This window comes from Xenopus tropicalis, chromosome 2 (assembly GCF_000004195.4).
Source record: "Xenopus tropicalis strain Nigerian chromosome 2, UCB_Xtro_10.0, whole genome shotgun sequence".
Lineage (NCBI taxonomy): Eukaryota > Metazoa > Chordata > Amphibia > Anura > Pipidae > Xenopus > Xenopus tropicalis.
Window position 1 is genome coordinate 44429624 of NC_030678.2, and position 16159 is coordinate 44445782.

General features: G+C 38.6%; 1 protein-coding gene across 1 annotated transcript in view; it reads left to right on the top strand.

The window, feature by feature from the left end:
• The window catches only part of sms (spermine synthase), a 58026-nt gene that overhangs the window by 10761 nt on the left and 31106 nt on the right, over nucleotides 1-16159 (top strand). Inside the window, 2 exon segments of the mRNA NM_001258422.1 lie at nucleotides 6805-6925; nucleotides 14650-14740. Of these exon segments, the coding sequence (NP_001245351.1) occupies nucleotides 6805-6925; nucleotides 14650-14740 (212 nt within the window).

Consider the following 16159-nt stretch of genomic DNA (forward strand, 5'->3'; position numbering starts at 1 on the left):
CATTGGTTGTTTTGGCTGTCTAAGTTCCAGTGCTATAAGTGGGATATTTGAATGTAGAAACCTTTAACATTTACAGCAAAGCCATAATAATTTATCTCTAAGACCCCATTCTGTACCCATTGGTTTGATGGCTCTTTAAGCTCCCATGCTGTGCCTATTGGTTGGATGGTTCTTTAAGCTCCCACCTTGTGCCCATTGGTTGGATTGGCTCTTTTAGCTCCAATGCTGTGTCCATTGGTTGTTTTGGCTCTCTAAGCTCCCATGCTGTGCACATTGGTTGTATTGACTCTTTAGGCTCCCATGCGGTGTCCATCTAGTTGGATTGGCTCTCTAAGTCCCCATACTGTGCCCATTAGTTGGATTGTCTCTATAAACTCCAGAAATGTTTAGACAAGAAAGCAGTGTACACAATATGCTCAGTGTTGCAATATAAGTGTGATATTAGACTTTAGAAACCTTTAACATTTTTAGTGAAGCAAAGGCATAATATATTTATTTATCAGAAAATCAGCCTAACCATTTTTTCCTGGTACAGGCAACTGAGCTTATACTCCCTCTGTAATAATATTACCCCTGTGTCAGCCGCTTCATTAATACCGTAAGGGCATAAAAATTGTATGTTTGTCTGACTGAGAAGAGCAGATTGGTTGTGCTAGGAAAAAAGCAAAGGTTACATTGCTGAGACATAATAATAGTTCAGAAATATTAAAATTGCATGGTATATATTGTATTTTGAACACAATTTGGTGCACATTGAATAGAGGCACAGCATAAGGTTGTTGTTTGAGGACAGCTTGTATTTCGACTACTACTTTAATGTGGTGACAGAATAAGGACATCCAGCTGAATGAATGTGCTTTCTAGTTCTAGTGAAACAGCATTAGAATACCTATTGGGAAAGATACTATATATATATATATATATATATATATATATATATATATATATATACCGGTATGGGACCTGTTATCCAGAATGCTTGGGACCTGTTATCCAGAATGCTTGGGACCTGGGGTTTTCCAGTTGGCCAGCTTGAAGTATATTGCAATATATGGACAAACGCCTGTTTTGCTTAAGTGTTTTAGTCATTGTATTCTAAATTGCTTATCTTTTATAGTCAGTGACCCTACAGGACCTTTTTGGTCATCTTCTTTTTATATAAATAGAGTTGTGATAAAGCGATTTACTAATCAGGTTTCCCCCACCCTAACTGGGAAAGCACATACCCTTTGTTTAACATGAACTCAATAAATAGGGATTGGTTGGACTTGTTGTTTTTGTTATTTTTTAAGCTAAACAGGGCAAAGAAAATAATTGAAGTTTTTTTATGTTTGGTCTTTGTGAGGTAGTTAATGAGATTGCCAGTGCATGGATCCTGTATAGTGCACTCCTACTAGCAAAACAGTCACAACAAAAGGAGAAGGGAAATGGATATATAATTGTAATCTAATGATCTAACTTGCAACAACCAAACAGAGTGTAGCTTCAACTTCCCTGTTTACCACATCTATTGGTAATTTAGTAGTAGATAGTATCACCTATGCAATATTTATTTTGTGCACAAACAATTATAAATTTATCCCAAAAACATTTTTTTTATGTCAAGCTATGAAAAACACATCTCACAGGGCTAACATACAGTGCAAGCAATACATCCCAAAGCTAAAACTTTTAACTGGTTTGCTGATATCGCAGTCTGCCCACATGCTTGTATTAGTGTATAATAGTACAAAAATACATCAAACTTGCAACCCCCCACACAAATTAAATCAAATATCCATGTTTTCTGTAAACATGTTGATATAAACAATTCAGAAAAAGCACATAGTAAGGCAATAGAGTGCAAAATCACAAATCCCTTCACAGAATAAGTGTCTAATAAAGCAGAATACATAATAGACTAAAAAAAAATACTAATGCATAATAAAACGAAATAAAAATGGTTCCATCATTTATTCTATTTCATATTTTTTTTATATTCATATAAAGCAAATCTGCCCATATTGCTTCTATCAGTTATTGCTAAAAGTGCAGGGTAAATATTAAAGTGCACAGTAAGTCAAGAAGATGAAATGGTGGAAGACCCTGCAGTTACTGATCAAATTGCACAATAAATATGGAAGTGTATAATAAGGCAAGAAAGTGCAACAATTTCCCTACAGATATTACTCAAAATGCACACTAAGGGGGAGATTTACCAATGTTCGGGTTTCCATATTTTTTTCACAATTCAAGTTTTTTTGCGCTAAAAAAACTCGAAATTGGATTATGTTTCAAAAACTCAATTTTCTGGTATTTATTAAGTGCAAAGCCTGAAAACTTAAATGTAAAAATTCGCCATCTACAAGCTTGCGAGTTTCTATAGATATAAATGGGAGTTGCCCTAGACAAAGTCAAGCAATATTTTTTTGAGTTTGTGAACTCGAAAAATTCAGAGTATTCGATTTATTTATTCAAACAAGTTTTTCTTATTAATAAATAAGCAAGCAAGTTTATTTGATTTAGAAAAACAAACTCCAATTCACAAACGTGTAACTTCACTGTTTGCCCTGTTTATCTCAGGAAATAACAAAAACCATGGCAGTTATATCAGTGCTATCTGCAACCACATGGGGCAGAATTAAGTAAAAACAAAGAAACATGCAATTTAGCACAAGATATCTGTATATACTGTATGTACTTTCTCATGTAAAGATGTCTTTGGAGGCCTTGAGTGGGGGCCATTAAAGTTCTTTGGAAGGCAACATTTGGCCTCATATTTCCCAGCAATGACTGGAAGAAGAGTTGATTATCATCTTCTCTCAATGTGAAGAATACTTTACAGAAAAATGCTATGAGTAAGCATCAAATGTGAGCTTTTATAGATATTTCTTTTAAAGCTTTCTTGTTTATAGGATTAGCTACAAAATCCTTTCCAAGCTTGGTTTGTGTTTTTTTTTTAACAAGGAAAAATAATTGCAATAAATGTTATTATTCCTGTCGTTTCTTTCCTGTGGAAAGCAGCCAAGATACTCCATTGAACAATGCTGGCATCACTTTATCACTTGGCTCACAGTTAGTTCAGTGTTAACATTTTTATCTGCTGCCCTCCGTGCCCGGATTCCCACACTTGTGTAAGATAGTGTGTAGTTGTTTCTTGTGTTTTTTCCATTTGTGGAAACCATTATTGGTATGTGCATTGTACATTGTACTAAAGATCAGTTCACAGAACGAATATTCTCACAGTTCTTCTAATAATTAAAGTGCAAGCATTGGCATGTACAAGACTGCACAGTCACAGCCGAGTAGTGTATAAATACCAATTTGCCACATTCATTGATGACCCTAGTCTCTCTAAGGAAATGCCATAACATTTCTAAAAATCATACCTTGCTACACTCTATAAATAACATATGGCAGCCACCTATATATATAATACCTGCCAGAGAATATCAGACATCCCCAGGAGAGTCCTTGTTGTCTCTTCCATTCTGTAAGATCGCTGAGCTCAATGCTTCTACAGCAATAATAACAGAGAGGCACTTTTACCAACTTTGGTTCTTATTTATTATTCTAGCACACACATGTCAAACACAAGGCCCGCGGGCCAAATCCGGCCCGCCAGGCCTTGCAATGTGGCCCGCACCGCGCTGTCATCACTGCACGCACGCGCAAAAACATACCTTCTTCGTCAGCGCCAGCGGCTCCTTCTCTCTTATGCCGCGGCAACAGGCCCTTTTATAAGGTTGCACCCGTGCGTATGACGTCACACGTCAGTGACGAGGCGCAACCTTATAGTAGTGCCTGTTGCCGCGGCATAAGAGAGAAGGAGCCGCCGACATCACTGGTCTGTTGGGGGTACTTTCTGTGGGGGCTCTGTGTGTGCGGGCTGGCTACTGTCTATGGGGGGTACTGTGTATGATGAGGCAATTGGGGGTACTTATTTTTGGGGGCACTGTTTATGGGGGGCAATTGGGGGTACTTTGTATGGGGGCACTGTGTGTGGGGGCTACTGTCTATGGGGGGTACTGTGTATGAGGCAATTGGGGGCACTGTGTGTGGGGGCTACTGTCTATGGGGGGTACTGTGTATGAGGCAATTGGGGGCACTTTGTGTGGGGGCTACTGTCTATGGAGGGTACTGTTTATGGGGGCAATTGGGGGCACTGTTTATGGGGGCAATTGGGGGTACTTTGTATGGGGGTTCAGTAAACCATTTGGCCCGCGATTTAGGCTGGATTTTAGATTTTGGCCCCTTCTCTGATTGAGTTCGACACCCCTGTTCTAGCATGAAACAGAGTTTTCAAAGCTAAATTCTTATTGATTACAATGCCTCTAGTGCAGTTTAGTACATTTTTTCAAAATCTTACCTTTAGTCCAAAAATGGACTTCACCTGAATTGTTGTCCTAGTGCTCTAATGTCATGGCCAAAACTAGCTTGGTATGATATGCTAAATGTATTTTAGATTGTGAGCTGTATTGGACTTTGTCCTCTTTACTTGTTGTTTTTTTAGGTAGGTTGTGTTTTTGTATGTATACACCATTATAATATTAAATGCATGACAATAATAACTGATAGCTATGTGCAACCTTGCATTGCCAGTGTGCAGTTTTGCCTTTGCAGTGCTAGATAAGTTCTCTGCACCCTTCATGTCTCATTTGTGTAGCAGTGTAGCAATACTGCACAGTTGTAATTATTAATGTTGCCTTATTGATCAAAACACTTGACCTATGAAAGTCCATGGGAATGTGTCAGTGTTACTAACAGGTTCAGGCACCAACATCTTCCTGGTATAAACTCCATCCAAGCCCCCGGCCTAGTGTGCTTTTCCAGTACACAGAGGCCCAAACAGCCCCCCACCAGCCCAACAAATAGTGACTGTCTATGGCATCTTACAGCCCATCTGGCATTCGCTGGGCTGGAGGTGGCCAGCCTAAACCTATGGAAGGATAATATCACCAGCGTGACAAAAGGAAACAGAACGGCTTCTTCTATGTGCCGCTTTCTTGATGAGCAGGTACCAATGATCTGGGGAAGCCGTTTGGTAGCCAGAAAGATGTTAGTGTTGCAGCTCTTTAGTAACACTGACATGGCCCTATGGATTTTCAGAAAAACATGTCCGTATTGCTTTAAATACAGAATTGCGTTTTCTGTGCTTTGCACCTTGCACCAAGTTCAGCGCAAGGATGCAGAGTCAGACTGCACTGAAATCCGCCAGTGAAATCTGTATATTAACCTACTAATGGCTAAGATCAGAATGTGTTCGAATTTATGAATTACATCACTGAAAGATGCAAGTGGATGCTAAATTTTAGTGCTGGGTTGTTTTGTTAGCTTGGACAGTTTGCACATCTGTTGTTCTGTCTGCAGATTTTGTATTTTTCTTTAGTTTTATTTCAATTATTGCCCTATTCCACATGAAGTGAGTTATTATCATATTGGGCCACATTTAATTCATGTCAAGTGTTTCCTATAGGGCCAGATTCCATTCAGTGAGAAAAATGTACCACGCTGTTTATCACATGAAAACTCTGTTGAAGTCTACGGTGAAAAAAACTGGAACTGAATTAAGAGGAAAGTTTTTTCTCCTCAAATTGAATTCCGTCCCTAAGTTTTTACATGATAAACCATAAAATAAAATTTTGTCATTGATTTGAAGCCCTTTGTTTCTTAAACCTCACACAAAACAGAAAGAACTAAGGGGGTAAATTTAGGCACAACAAGTTCATTCAGTAGTGTACAATATGATGCATATGTGGGGAATACCACCAGTTTATTTGAAACAGGTCCCCCCATACTAAATTTTCACCTGTAAATATATTTAAAAAAGAAAAATCCTTATACTTCTGGGGCACTGCCCCTCTCAAGATTAAATAGAACTCAGAGCAGCTATGCACTATTTAGAAAGTTCATTAGTTCAATATTATCCGGATAATATCCCAGTTATATTTCTGTAGTACAATGTTCATATATTCCATTTTAAAACATGTTTTTCCGGACATTCATAATGTCAAATGGTGGGTATTTTGGGTTTTCATTATAAATGTGACTCTTGTGCTTTAATTATTTCACACCAGTCATGATATTTCCAGGCTTCATGTTACTGAGCAACTAAGGTTTTCAAAATATGTATATAATTGGTTTCATATTTGGATTTTACATTATTTGCATATTGGGAAAGTAGATTCCATTTGCACCCTTTGTTTCTTAATTTCTCTACATGGTCTCTAGTTTTAGGATAGTTTGAGTTTATTTACCATTGTAAGAGGGACCTTCAACATGCAAAATATTTAGTATGATTATATTTATCTCTAGAACACAGTTTGTTGCCATCTCAAAAAATATGTAAATATGTATTTCTTAGAAAAGTTGCCAAGACCTCATTCATGCATCTGATATTGTAGGACATTTGTAAGAAATGTATTTGTATATATACACAGTAGTCTAGAAGGGTGCCCTAATAAAGCTGGCCATATACTGCCAATATGGATCTGGGCCCAATTGGGTAGCCCTTTTTCTGGGGCCTTTGGAGGGACATTAGATTTGGACCGCGTCAACACTTCAATGCTGCCCTCATTCAATAGGTATATGTGACCAAGTTGGCAGCCTTTATCGTCCTGTGTTAGACCAACTTATAAAAATAATCAGTTATTAAAAAAGAGATTACTATATTTATTTTAAAAGAAACCCTTATTTATAAATGACATACTTGTCTTTATTATAAGATTTTTTTTATCTTACTTTAATAAACATGTAGATGCTTCATTGTAGTGTTAAATGAATCATATGTAAATGTATTTACTTCTTTCCATTTTCTCTTTGTAGCTGATGGGAATACCATTATTAAAGATCTACAGCCTATATTTCAAGAACAGGGAATGACAGAAACAGTCCATGCTTGGGAAGATCATGGGTACCTGGCTACATACACAGGAAAGAAAGGGAGGTAAGCAAGCCTGGGTAAAGGATGAATCAACAGTCTAGGCACATTAACTGCATTGCATTGTCTAGCACAGGGATCCCCAAACTTTTTTACTTGTTATGTTATATTGCGTTATATGCACATTTAGCAGAAGTATACATTCAACCCTCTAGTCCTGTTATACACCTGTCCTGTCCGTACCAAACCCGGCAACTGTAAATGATAGACTCATCCAGTGCTTTGTTTTGATGAGCTCTCTCTTTAAGAAAGGCATTCTTACACAGTGGCATAGGGGCTGGAATTTGTTCAATATGTTTCTTGTACCAGTTAACATTGCAGTATTTAATAGTTTTATTGAATGGATACAACAGGGAATTCTTGATGATGTCACGTTGCAGTGAATAACAAACATTTTGCTGACCCATGAAGGCTAAACTGAAACTATACGAACAGGAAATGGGCTATCAATTATTTATGAGGCTTTAGAGGACAATGAGTAATGCTGCATAGCATATACCCACAGGGAATGTGTTTCATGACACTGAAGTCTCTACAAATGTTTGAGAGGCAATAATTAAAGATACTATAGCCCGTATGTCATAGCAGTATGACTTGCTAAAAAATACTGGGGATAAGAGGATCTGTAGAGACATAGAATCCAAGCTGTGTCGGTGTTCCTGAAGAGTTGTGCTGATTATTATTGGACAAGGCTGCAGTTCGCTGATAACTTATATTGGCAAATTACCAACACCCCCTGCAATTGAAATAAGTGGAAAGAGAATGTTAAGTAGGCTGTAGTGTTAGAGTGGTCCCCAACCAGTAGCTCGTGAGCGACATGTTGCTCCCCAACCCCTTGGATGCTGCTCCCAGGGGCCTCAAAGCAGGTGCTTATTTTTGAATTCCCTGGCTGGGAGGCAAGTTTTGGTTGCATAAAACCATGTGTACTGTCAAACAGAGCCTTCTGTAGGCTGCCAGTCCACATAGGAACTACCAAATAGCCAATTATAGCTCTTATTTGGCATCCCTGGAACTTTTTTCATGTTTGTGTGGCTCCCCAACTCTTTTTCCATTTGAATGTAGCACACAGGTATAAAAGTTTGGGGTCCCTGGTGTAAAGTGTCATCAGGCTCAGCTTGAAGCCTGGGCAGCAAGACCTATCCACCAATCCATTTAAAGGACATATAAACCCTACTCTGGTTTTCTTACCATGTATATAAGTTGGGCACATTTCCCCCACCCAAACCTCACCATATGTACTGCATGCATTCACTTTATTCACCAGCATCATTACATTCTCCTAAAACAAATTGCAGCTTTCACCTGGCAGCCATTTTCCTTCTCAGACATCTTAAGTAACATTTACATCTGCAAACAGCACACATGTGCTGTAAAGTTAATGCGATGAATAATGCAGGCTTACACAGGCAGAACTTACTTTGATAAAAAAAAGTTCTGCTTGGATTGTGCATTGTAAAGGGTAAACTGAGCTCATGGGAGGAGGTTAGGAGAAGAAACATGTTTCTCCAGCAGAGTGCACAGCTAGAGCAGAGTTTCTATGAAAACCAGTATTGCCATCTCTTCATTGGCTGCTAGACTGGAGAGTGTGTTTGGTAACCTGATTTGAGAAGAACTGAGCATGCCCAGGAGCCAAAAGCCAAAGTAACTTCCTGAGGGAGGGGCCAAGTGGGTTAGAGGAGGAGAAGGAATCCCAAGTGATTAAGGGGATGCTGTAGCCTTACTATTAACCTTTGAACAACAGGAATGGCAGGTATTTCAAGATTTCAAAGAGACTGTTCACTGATTCAATATTTTTGTAGGGGGGGGGTTTACATGTCCTTTAATCTGTTAGTTCTATATAAGCTGTGCTGACATTGTAAAGCACGGTTTCTTAACCTACCTAGGATTCTGCCTTAGGACCCAAGATTTAGGATAGAATTACTTACCTATCTTGTTTTAATTACTATTGACTATTTAATTAAATTTTACTATATCAAACGGGAAATCAGTTGTTTGTTGTTTTAATTGTACCTCTGGCATACAACCAGTATCCTAATTTCAGTAATGTTATAGCCCATGAATCTCACTTTACATTGAGTACATAATTATTACCCATAATTCCAGTGCAATTGCAGGAGTACGTTTAGTAACATGGAATGCTACCCGCATGCAATTCGCCATATGGATACAAATTTCCATTTGTATTGATTCATCAGATGCAGATGGTGGAAGCTCAAGCAAATTGTTTTGATGGAAACTACCTATTGTGGTTTTGGGAAACATTCATGCATATGTCTCTCTTATGCCTCCTGCCAGGTCCTTTTTGGATCTCACTGTACATGAATAAAGTACCTGACTGAGTACTGCTTACATTAAACTCGTATAACTGGCAGTATTTTCTGTGACATGCAGAGTAGGCAGCTGTTTTGGTTGGATCTTAGACAAGGACAGGGCTAGGCAGCAGCTTGAATTCCGTCCTAGCAGTAAGAAAACATGGTATGATATTTTTGGAATTTGAATAAATAATATTTAAATGCTATCTAAAGTATTAGTATGCATAGTTTAGTTTATTTCTGTTATGTGAACTGTGGCTGTCCTAAAGCTTAGTTATAAATAGAGGGAAGTAGATAGATTTTGTTATGTTCCAATTGCAAGTACATATATGGGACCTGTTATCCAGAATGCTTGGGACCTGGGGTTTTCCAGATAAAGGGTCTTTCTCCATACCTTGAGTCTACTAAAATTCATTTAAACATTAAATAAAGCCAATAGGATTTTGTTACCTTCAATATGGAATAATTATATCTATGCTGAAGTCAAGTACAAGGTACTGTTTTATTATTACAAAGAAAATGAAAACCATTTGGTTGGTATGGAAGACAGCTTTCCAGTAATTAAGAACTTTCTAGATAATGGGTTTCTGGATAATTGGTCCCATGCCTGTATATACAGTCATATGAAAAAGTTTGGGAACACCTCTCAGCCTGCATAATTATTTAAACCCAAACTTTGGGTTTGGTAGTTGGTGGGAGGGATCACAGATATAAAAATGCTGGCAGGACCCTCAGTCAGAGGGATCGTCTGATTAATCTGATCTAATATCTCATTGTTAATTGTAGCTTACTCCACCCACATTAAAAGATATGTGAAAACTGTAAGGGCTGTGGGACATGGGGGGGTCGGTCAAAATGCCCTGCCTCTAATAAGTGCTAAACTAAACACACTCCCACCCCATTTACTAGTCAGTCTTTCAGTGATACTGTGATCATGCAATGCAGTTATTGTAAGTTTAGTTCAAGTATTCACAATGAATTTAAGGCACAGTTTTGCAAGACCACAAATTTGCTGGAATTCTGAGTAAAACTCTGCATTGTTGATTGGTGCCACTATATAGCACTTGCCTTGCAGTGCTGTTATAGTAAATGGGCCGTGTCCTGATCCGTAAGTCAGTCGTTACCATTGACACCAACGAAATGAAATGTAATTTCTAGTCCATTGGGAGAAATATGGCTATTGAATAGTTGTGTTACCAGGTATTGGCCTTTGCAGAGCTTCTGCATTGGGTGCATTTAGGTTTAACTATAACTTGTGATTTTTATTGGAATAAAACCAACATGTCAGTAACCCCCGAAGAGAACTGCCGAGGGGCAGCCCATGACAGAATAATCATTGTCAGGCTTTCACATGTCTGCATTCCACTCTTGTGAGAAAGATTCACTTAGTGACAGTTGAAATGTTTGTTTTCCAAACTCATCAACACATTTGTGTGTGTGTGTACAGTATATATATACATAGAATGTGTGGTAGAAGGGAGAATGCCCAGTATTTGAATAAACTCTAACCTTCAGCAGAGCATAGGAGTCAGCTGCTGTCATATGATTTTTCTGACCTTGTAAGAGAAATCTTCGTTAGGCTTTTCTGTTTATTTAATCATGCCTCGGGCTCCAGAATTATATCCTGTGATTTTATTAGAGTTGGTCTGCATTAACTAAACCTCTCGTTGGCACCATGTCAGGATTGCAAAGAATGTGATTATTTTGCACATTGTCATCCAAATTGTGCTTAAATGAGGGGAAATGGATGCAGTATGCTAGGGCATTAAGTGATGCTATTATTTCATTCTTGTGAAATGGGAGTGTATAAATTGCTGTAGAATGGAAACATGTACCTGGGCAAAGTGTGGCCCTACACATTATACACCTAGTTGGGCACCATGAGTATCATCCATAGGCATTATGCTTGCCCTAAAACCAAGATTCAAGTTAGGATTCTGCCAAATTATTCTCTTCATAACAGAGACTTTCAATACTCTTTATCAGCTTAGTGGCTCTTCTTTGGACCTTCGTTGTTTTTATTGCAGGACACAAGGAGCGGTATTCACTGGGGCTGCCAATTTCTTAAAGGAACAGTAACACAAAAAAAATAAAGGTATATAAAAGTAACTAAAATATAATGTGCTGCTGCCCTGCACTGGTAAAAGTTGTGTGTTTACTTCAGAAAGTCTACTATAATTTATATAAATAAGCTGCTATGTAGCCATGGAGGCAGCCATTCAAAGGAGAAAAGGCACAGGCACATAGCAGATAACAGATAAAACACTATTGTATTCTACAGAACTTGTCTGTTATCTGCTATGTAACCTGTGCCTTTTCTGCTTTTTTCCAGCTTGAATGGCTGCCCCCGTGGCTACAGAGCAGCTTATTATATAAATTATAGTAGTGTTACTGTAGCAAACACACCAGTTTTACCAGTGCAGGGCAACAGTGCATTATATTTTTATTACTTTAAAGCTATTTAATTTTTTGGTGTTACTGTTCCTTTAAGAACCCCTCCTCCATAAATACGATACAAACACAATTGCTTACTTTTTAAGCGGTGGTCATCTCCTGGCTGTGTCTTTAACTTTTCTAAACCATGCGCATGTGCAGTATATTACTACTGCAAAACGACTTATGTGCAGCATAACAAAATAGAAAAAAAAATTCTATACTGCACATGTGCATGCTCTGGGACAGCCACAACAGACAATAATAGTGTGATGCTCAGTGGAAAATGAATCTGCCTTTCATTTCTTACAGAAGAATAGTGCAGGCCTGGTGGAAAAAAGTAAGGAATTGCATCTAATAAATCTTTTGTTTTTATTGACTACTGTAGACTGCTAATTCCAAGTCAAGGAGTCAGCAAACCTAGGGTTTACTGACTGTATAGGAGGATCTGAGCTGAAAGCCTGCTATTAGCAATCTAAAACTGCCTAAAACAGCTGAGAACTACTCAGAATATATGTACATCAATTCATGTTTTACGTAAAAATTTGGATTTTAATCTTCTATCAGTATAAAGGAAGTGACTAAAGGTTGTCATACACAGTAAGATTTGCTTGTTTGGCGAGGTCACCCTATTAGCGAATCTTTCCTCTGATATGCCCAACTTGGCCCTAGGGCTAAATGATTGTATTATAATGTAGGGCAGTGATCCCCAACCAGTGGCTTATGAGCAATATGTTGCTTGCCACTCCTTTTGATGTTGCTCACAGTGACCTTTGATGTTTCTCCCAAAGACACAGCTTTACTCCAAACAGAGCCTCCAGCAGGCCAGCAGTCCACATGGGGCTACCAAATAGCCAATCACAGTCCTTATTTGGCATCCCCAAAGAACTTTTTTCATCCTTTTGTGGCTAACCAACACTATTTACAGCCGAGTGTGGCTCATGAGCAAACAAGGATGGCGATCCCTGATGAGAGTCAGAGTGAGGATCACATCAATGAGCAAATTTGATGCTTGATCCATCAGGAAAATCAAATCTGCAATATTTGGCTAGATATCGGACAGGGAAACCTGTAAGAGGTCCCAATACACAGGCAGATAAGCTGACAAATCGGTCTGAAGCTTAAATCTGCCTGTGTATGGGCACTTTAAGGCTATCGGTTCATTCATTGGTATTACCCTCCAGATTTCTCAGCAGTAAAATAGATACAGTACCAGCAAAAAAACAACGGTTGCCTTTTGAGTAGTTGCAAAGGCCATTAAATGTCCGATATAGTGGAATCTGGAACATTGCCATAAATTATCAGACTGGTATCTGCACGTTATAGATTTGACCTTTATCCTGGCATGTAGCCCTGCACAAAACATGATCCAAACTCTTGCAACGTACATTCCCTAACGGATATCTCTCTGTTTACATTCACTTTTATATCACAGTAACGTGATGTCTGGGTCATTTGGATTAAGTTTAGCCATTGTTAGATTGTTCCTGTTCCTTTGTAAATAGCATTGTAGAGAACACAATATTACTAGTATTGTTTAGATGGGAGAAGTCACTTTATACATGGAGCGTCAAAAGCAACATTTTCCTTTACAAATCACAGACAAAGGTTACAATATTTTTTGTGCATCATTATTTTAAGTACAGGTAACCAACATTAATCCACAAAATTACAGGGTTTATTTATATCCTAGAATGCAAAAGTGTATTTTGCCTAAAAAGTATTTTTGTGCATCGTGACATAGTTCATAATAATTTTAAAAAATGAATTTATTTTTAATCTTTTTAACATTGTGGGTCTCATTTTGTAAATGTGAGGCAGGGTATATTGTGGAATTAAAAAAAACAACTAAAATAGTACAACGTATAAAGCACCAGTGACTAGTAAATGCTTGATTGGTTCCTATGGGCAACTGCTCCTGGGCAAACTTAGTGTCTTTTATTACATAACCCTCTATGTTTTTTGTACTTTGGCTCCTGACCTAAAGTTTTGCCTGTTTGACAACCACTTCGGACACTAGTGAGTCGACCCGAATCAGCCATTTAGAGGAAGGGAAAACTGTCACTGGCTCACATCATGAGTAGGTTGTACCTGGAAAATAAGTTGGGTTAAGGAGCTCATAAATGAAGCAGAGACTAGTCTCTGATTAAAATCTCCAGTCTTCCAACGGTTATAAAATTCACTACGACTCTTTCATAGTAGTAGAGTAGTAGGCAAAATTTGTTTTTATATTTTACCCATCACAGCTTAATAATGTGTTATAAACAAGGTTAAGTGTCATATCATACAATTTCTTCAAATTCTGCTTCGTGTTCAGAAAACTTAAATATAAAGTGCAGCAAAAAACCCCAAAAGACAATAATAATTAAAAAAAATATAGCCCAATCATTGATATCCTTTGCCTCAGACACCATATCCTAGGCAGTAGTTTTCATGTGCAAGGCTGAATGGGAATTGAATTACTAATAGAGACAAAGATGCCAGCCAGAATTGTCATACAACATTATCTGAGATTTGTCTGATGTAAAGAATTATAATTGCTACTGCAAAAAAAACCCAAAAAACAAAGACATGCATTTTATTGATACTGAGCTCTGATATACAGGAATGCTGTTTCTATTAAAAATAATTCTAAAGGACTAGTAACAACAGTAATTTATATTGAAAAGCTGTCTTCAGCCAGTGGCTATGGCCACATCAACATGCATATGTGCTCCTCGGCTGATGGGATTTATAATCTTGTCCAACAAATATCTGGCTGATATTTGGGCAGACATCTGTCAGACAGCTTGTGGGGAGGGGGGCACTGACCTATAAGCTGATTCGTTGGTCTGGAAGCCTGTGTTCGACCAGTTTAAGAACTAAAATTGTTGTAATTTATACAGCTTATCTGTTATCTGCTATGTAACGTGCTTTGTACCTTCATGTGTAATTATTGCTGTATTGGCTAACAAATCATACAAACATGACTTTTCTGTTGTGCAGCTTTGCAACTGTACGAATCTACCCTCATGGCTTAGTGCTGATAGATGTGCAGTGTCGCGATGAGCCAGAGGAGAAGGCATCTGTCCATAAGGTATGTATAGTGTCCTTAGACCTGCTGCTGCCATATTTTCATCTTTATTCGTGGGAATTTTAATCTGGCACATTGATGGCATTGAAAGTGCAAAATGTGTCCACTATAGAGAAATATTAAATAAAGCATGCTGATATTTTAGGTTCTGCCATACTTAAAGGACATGTCAACCCCAAAAATAATTTTTTGCCCAATAAAAGAAAACACAATTCTAAGCAACTTTCCAATATCAGTTTATTAAAAATGATTAGTGTTTTAAAAGTTATTAGTAAATGTAATTGCTATAGAAAGCAGCATTTGCTGAACTGGTTGTTACTGTTTAAACAATGTTGCAAGTGCCAGGCTCCACCAGCAAGTCAGGTCTGTAAAATCTGCTGCCTTGTGTTACATTGTTTCAACGCCAGAGCCGTCAGGGCAGAGAATAGAGAGGACAGGCAGACACCACTTTTAATAGCAGTTATATACAAATAACTAAAAAACCATTACAGATATGTAGTGAATGTATATTGCAAAGTTGCTTAGAATTCTGTTTTCTTTAATTAGGCGAACATGTAAGTCGCCGGCAGGATGGCAGACGCGGCGGGGCAATTTCAGGGAATCGCCGAAAAAGACTCGCGAGTCTTTATCGGCGGTTTGCGCGAAATCGCGCCGCCGCGTCTGCCATCCCGCCGGCGACTTACATGTTCGCCGGTGGGATGGCAGGGGTAGGCAACTCGGGGAGATTAGTCGCCCGCGAACAGGGAGTTTTATCGCGGGCAACTAATCTCCCCCGTGTGCCAGAGCCCTAAGGAATGGATAATGCATTATTTACTTGCTTTGCTTTTCTAGCTACAGTGAGGATGCTGCTGTCTCTAACCTTGCCGTTATGGCTTGCAGAAAGATGATGTGCTATTAATGTGCATGAGGCCTTGGTGCCAATCAGGGCTTCAATCCGCTGGTTGATACTGGCCTTTGTCTTAGCAGGATGCCATGTATAATTAATTTATGAGCTGGTAGAATGCAAGTGTGAAATCTTTCCTTTAAAGGCTTTTTGTTTGCTCGGGCAGCAGTATGGGCTTATTGTTTGGGTTGCTACCTTTTATAGTGGTGAAGTCTGGGCATGGGGCTGAGTTAATGAGGTTGGGTACAGAGTAGGTATCTTCAGGGGAGGGGTGGTGATGTTTAGTGGGTGGGACTATGACATAGTGATCAGTTATTGGCTGACTGCTGCTTCATTCTATTCAGGGTCCTAAAGATTTCTCTTTTGAAAAGCGGACTGTCTGGTGAAAGCTGCACAGGTGGCAACCATACATGTTGTGCATTTTAGCATCTGTTGCAAACCAACATCCAAAAGCCAGTAACCATATGTCAAACCTATATAACATGCAGTTTAAAGGAATTCTGGATGGTAACTCTTGCTTGTTTTGCTGTGTTCTCTAC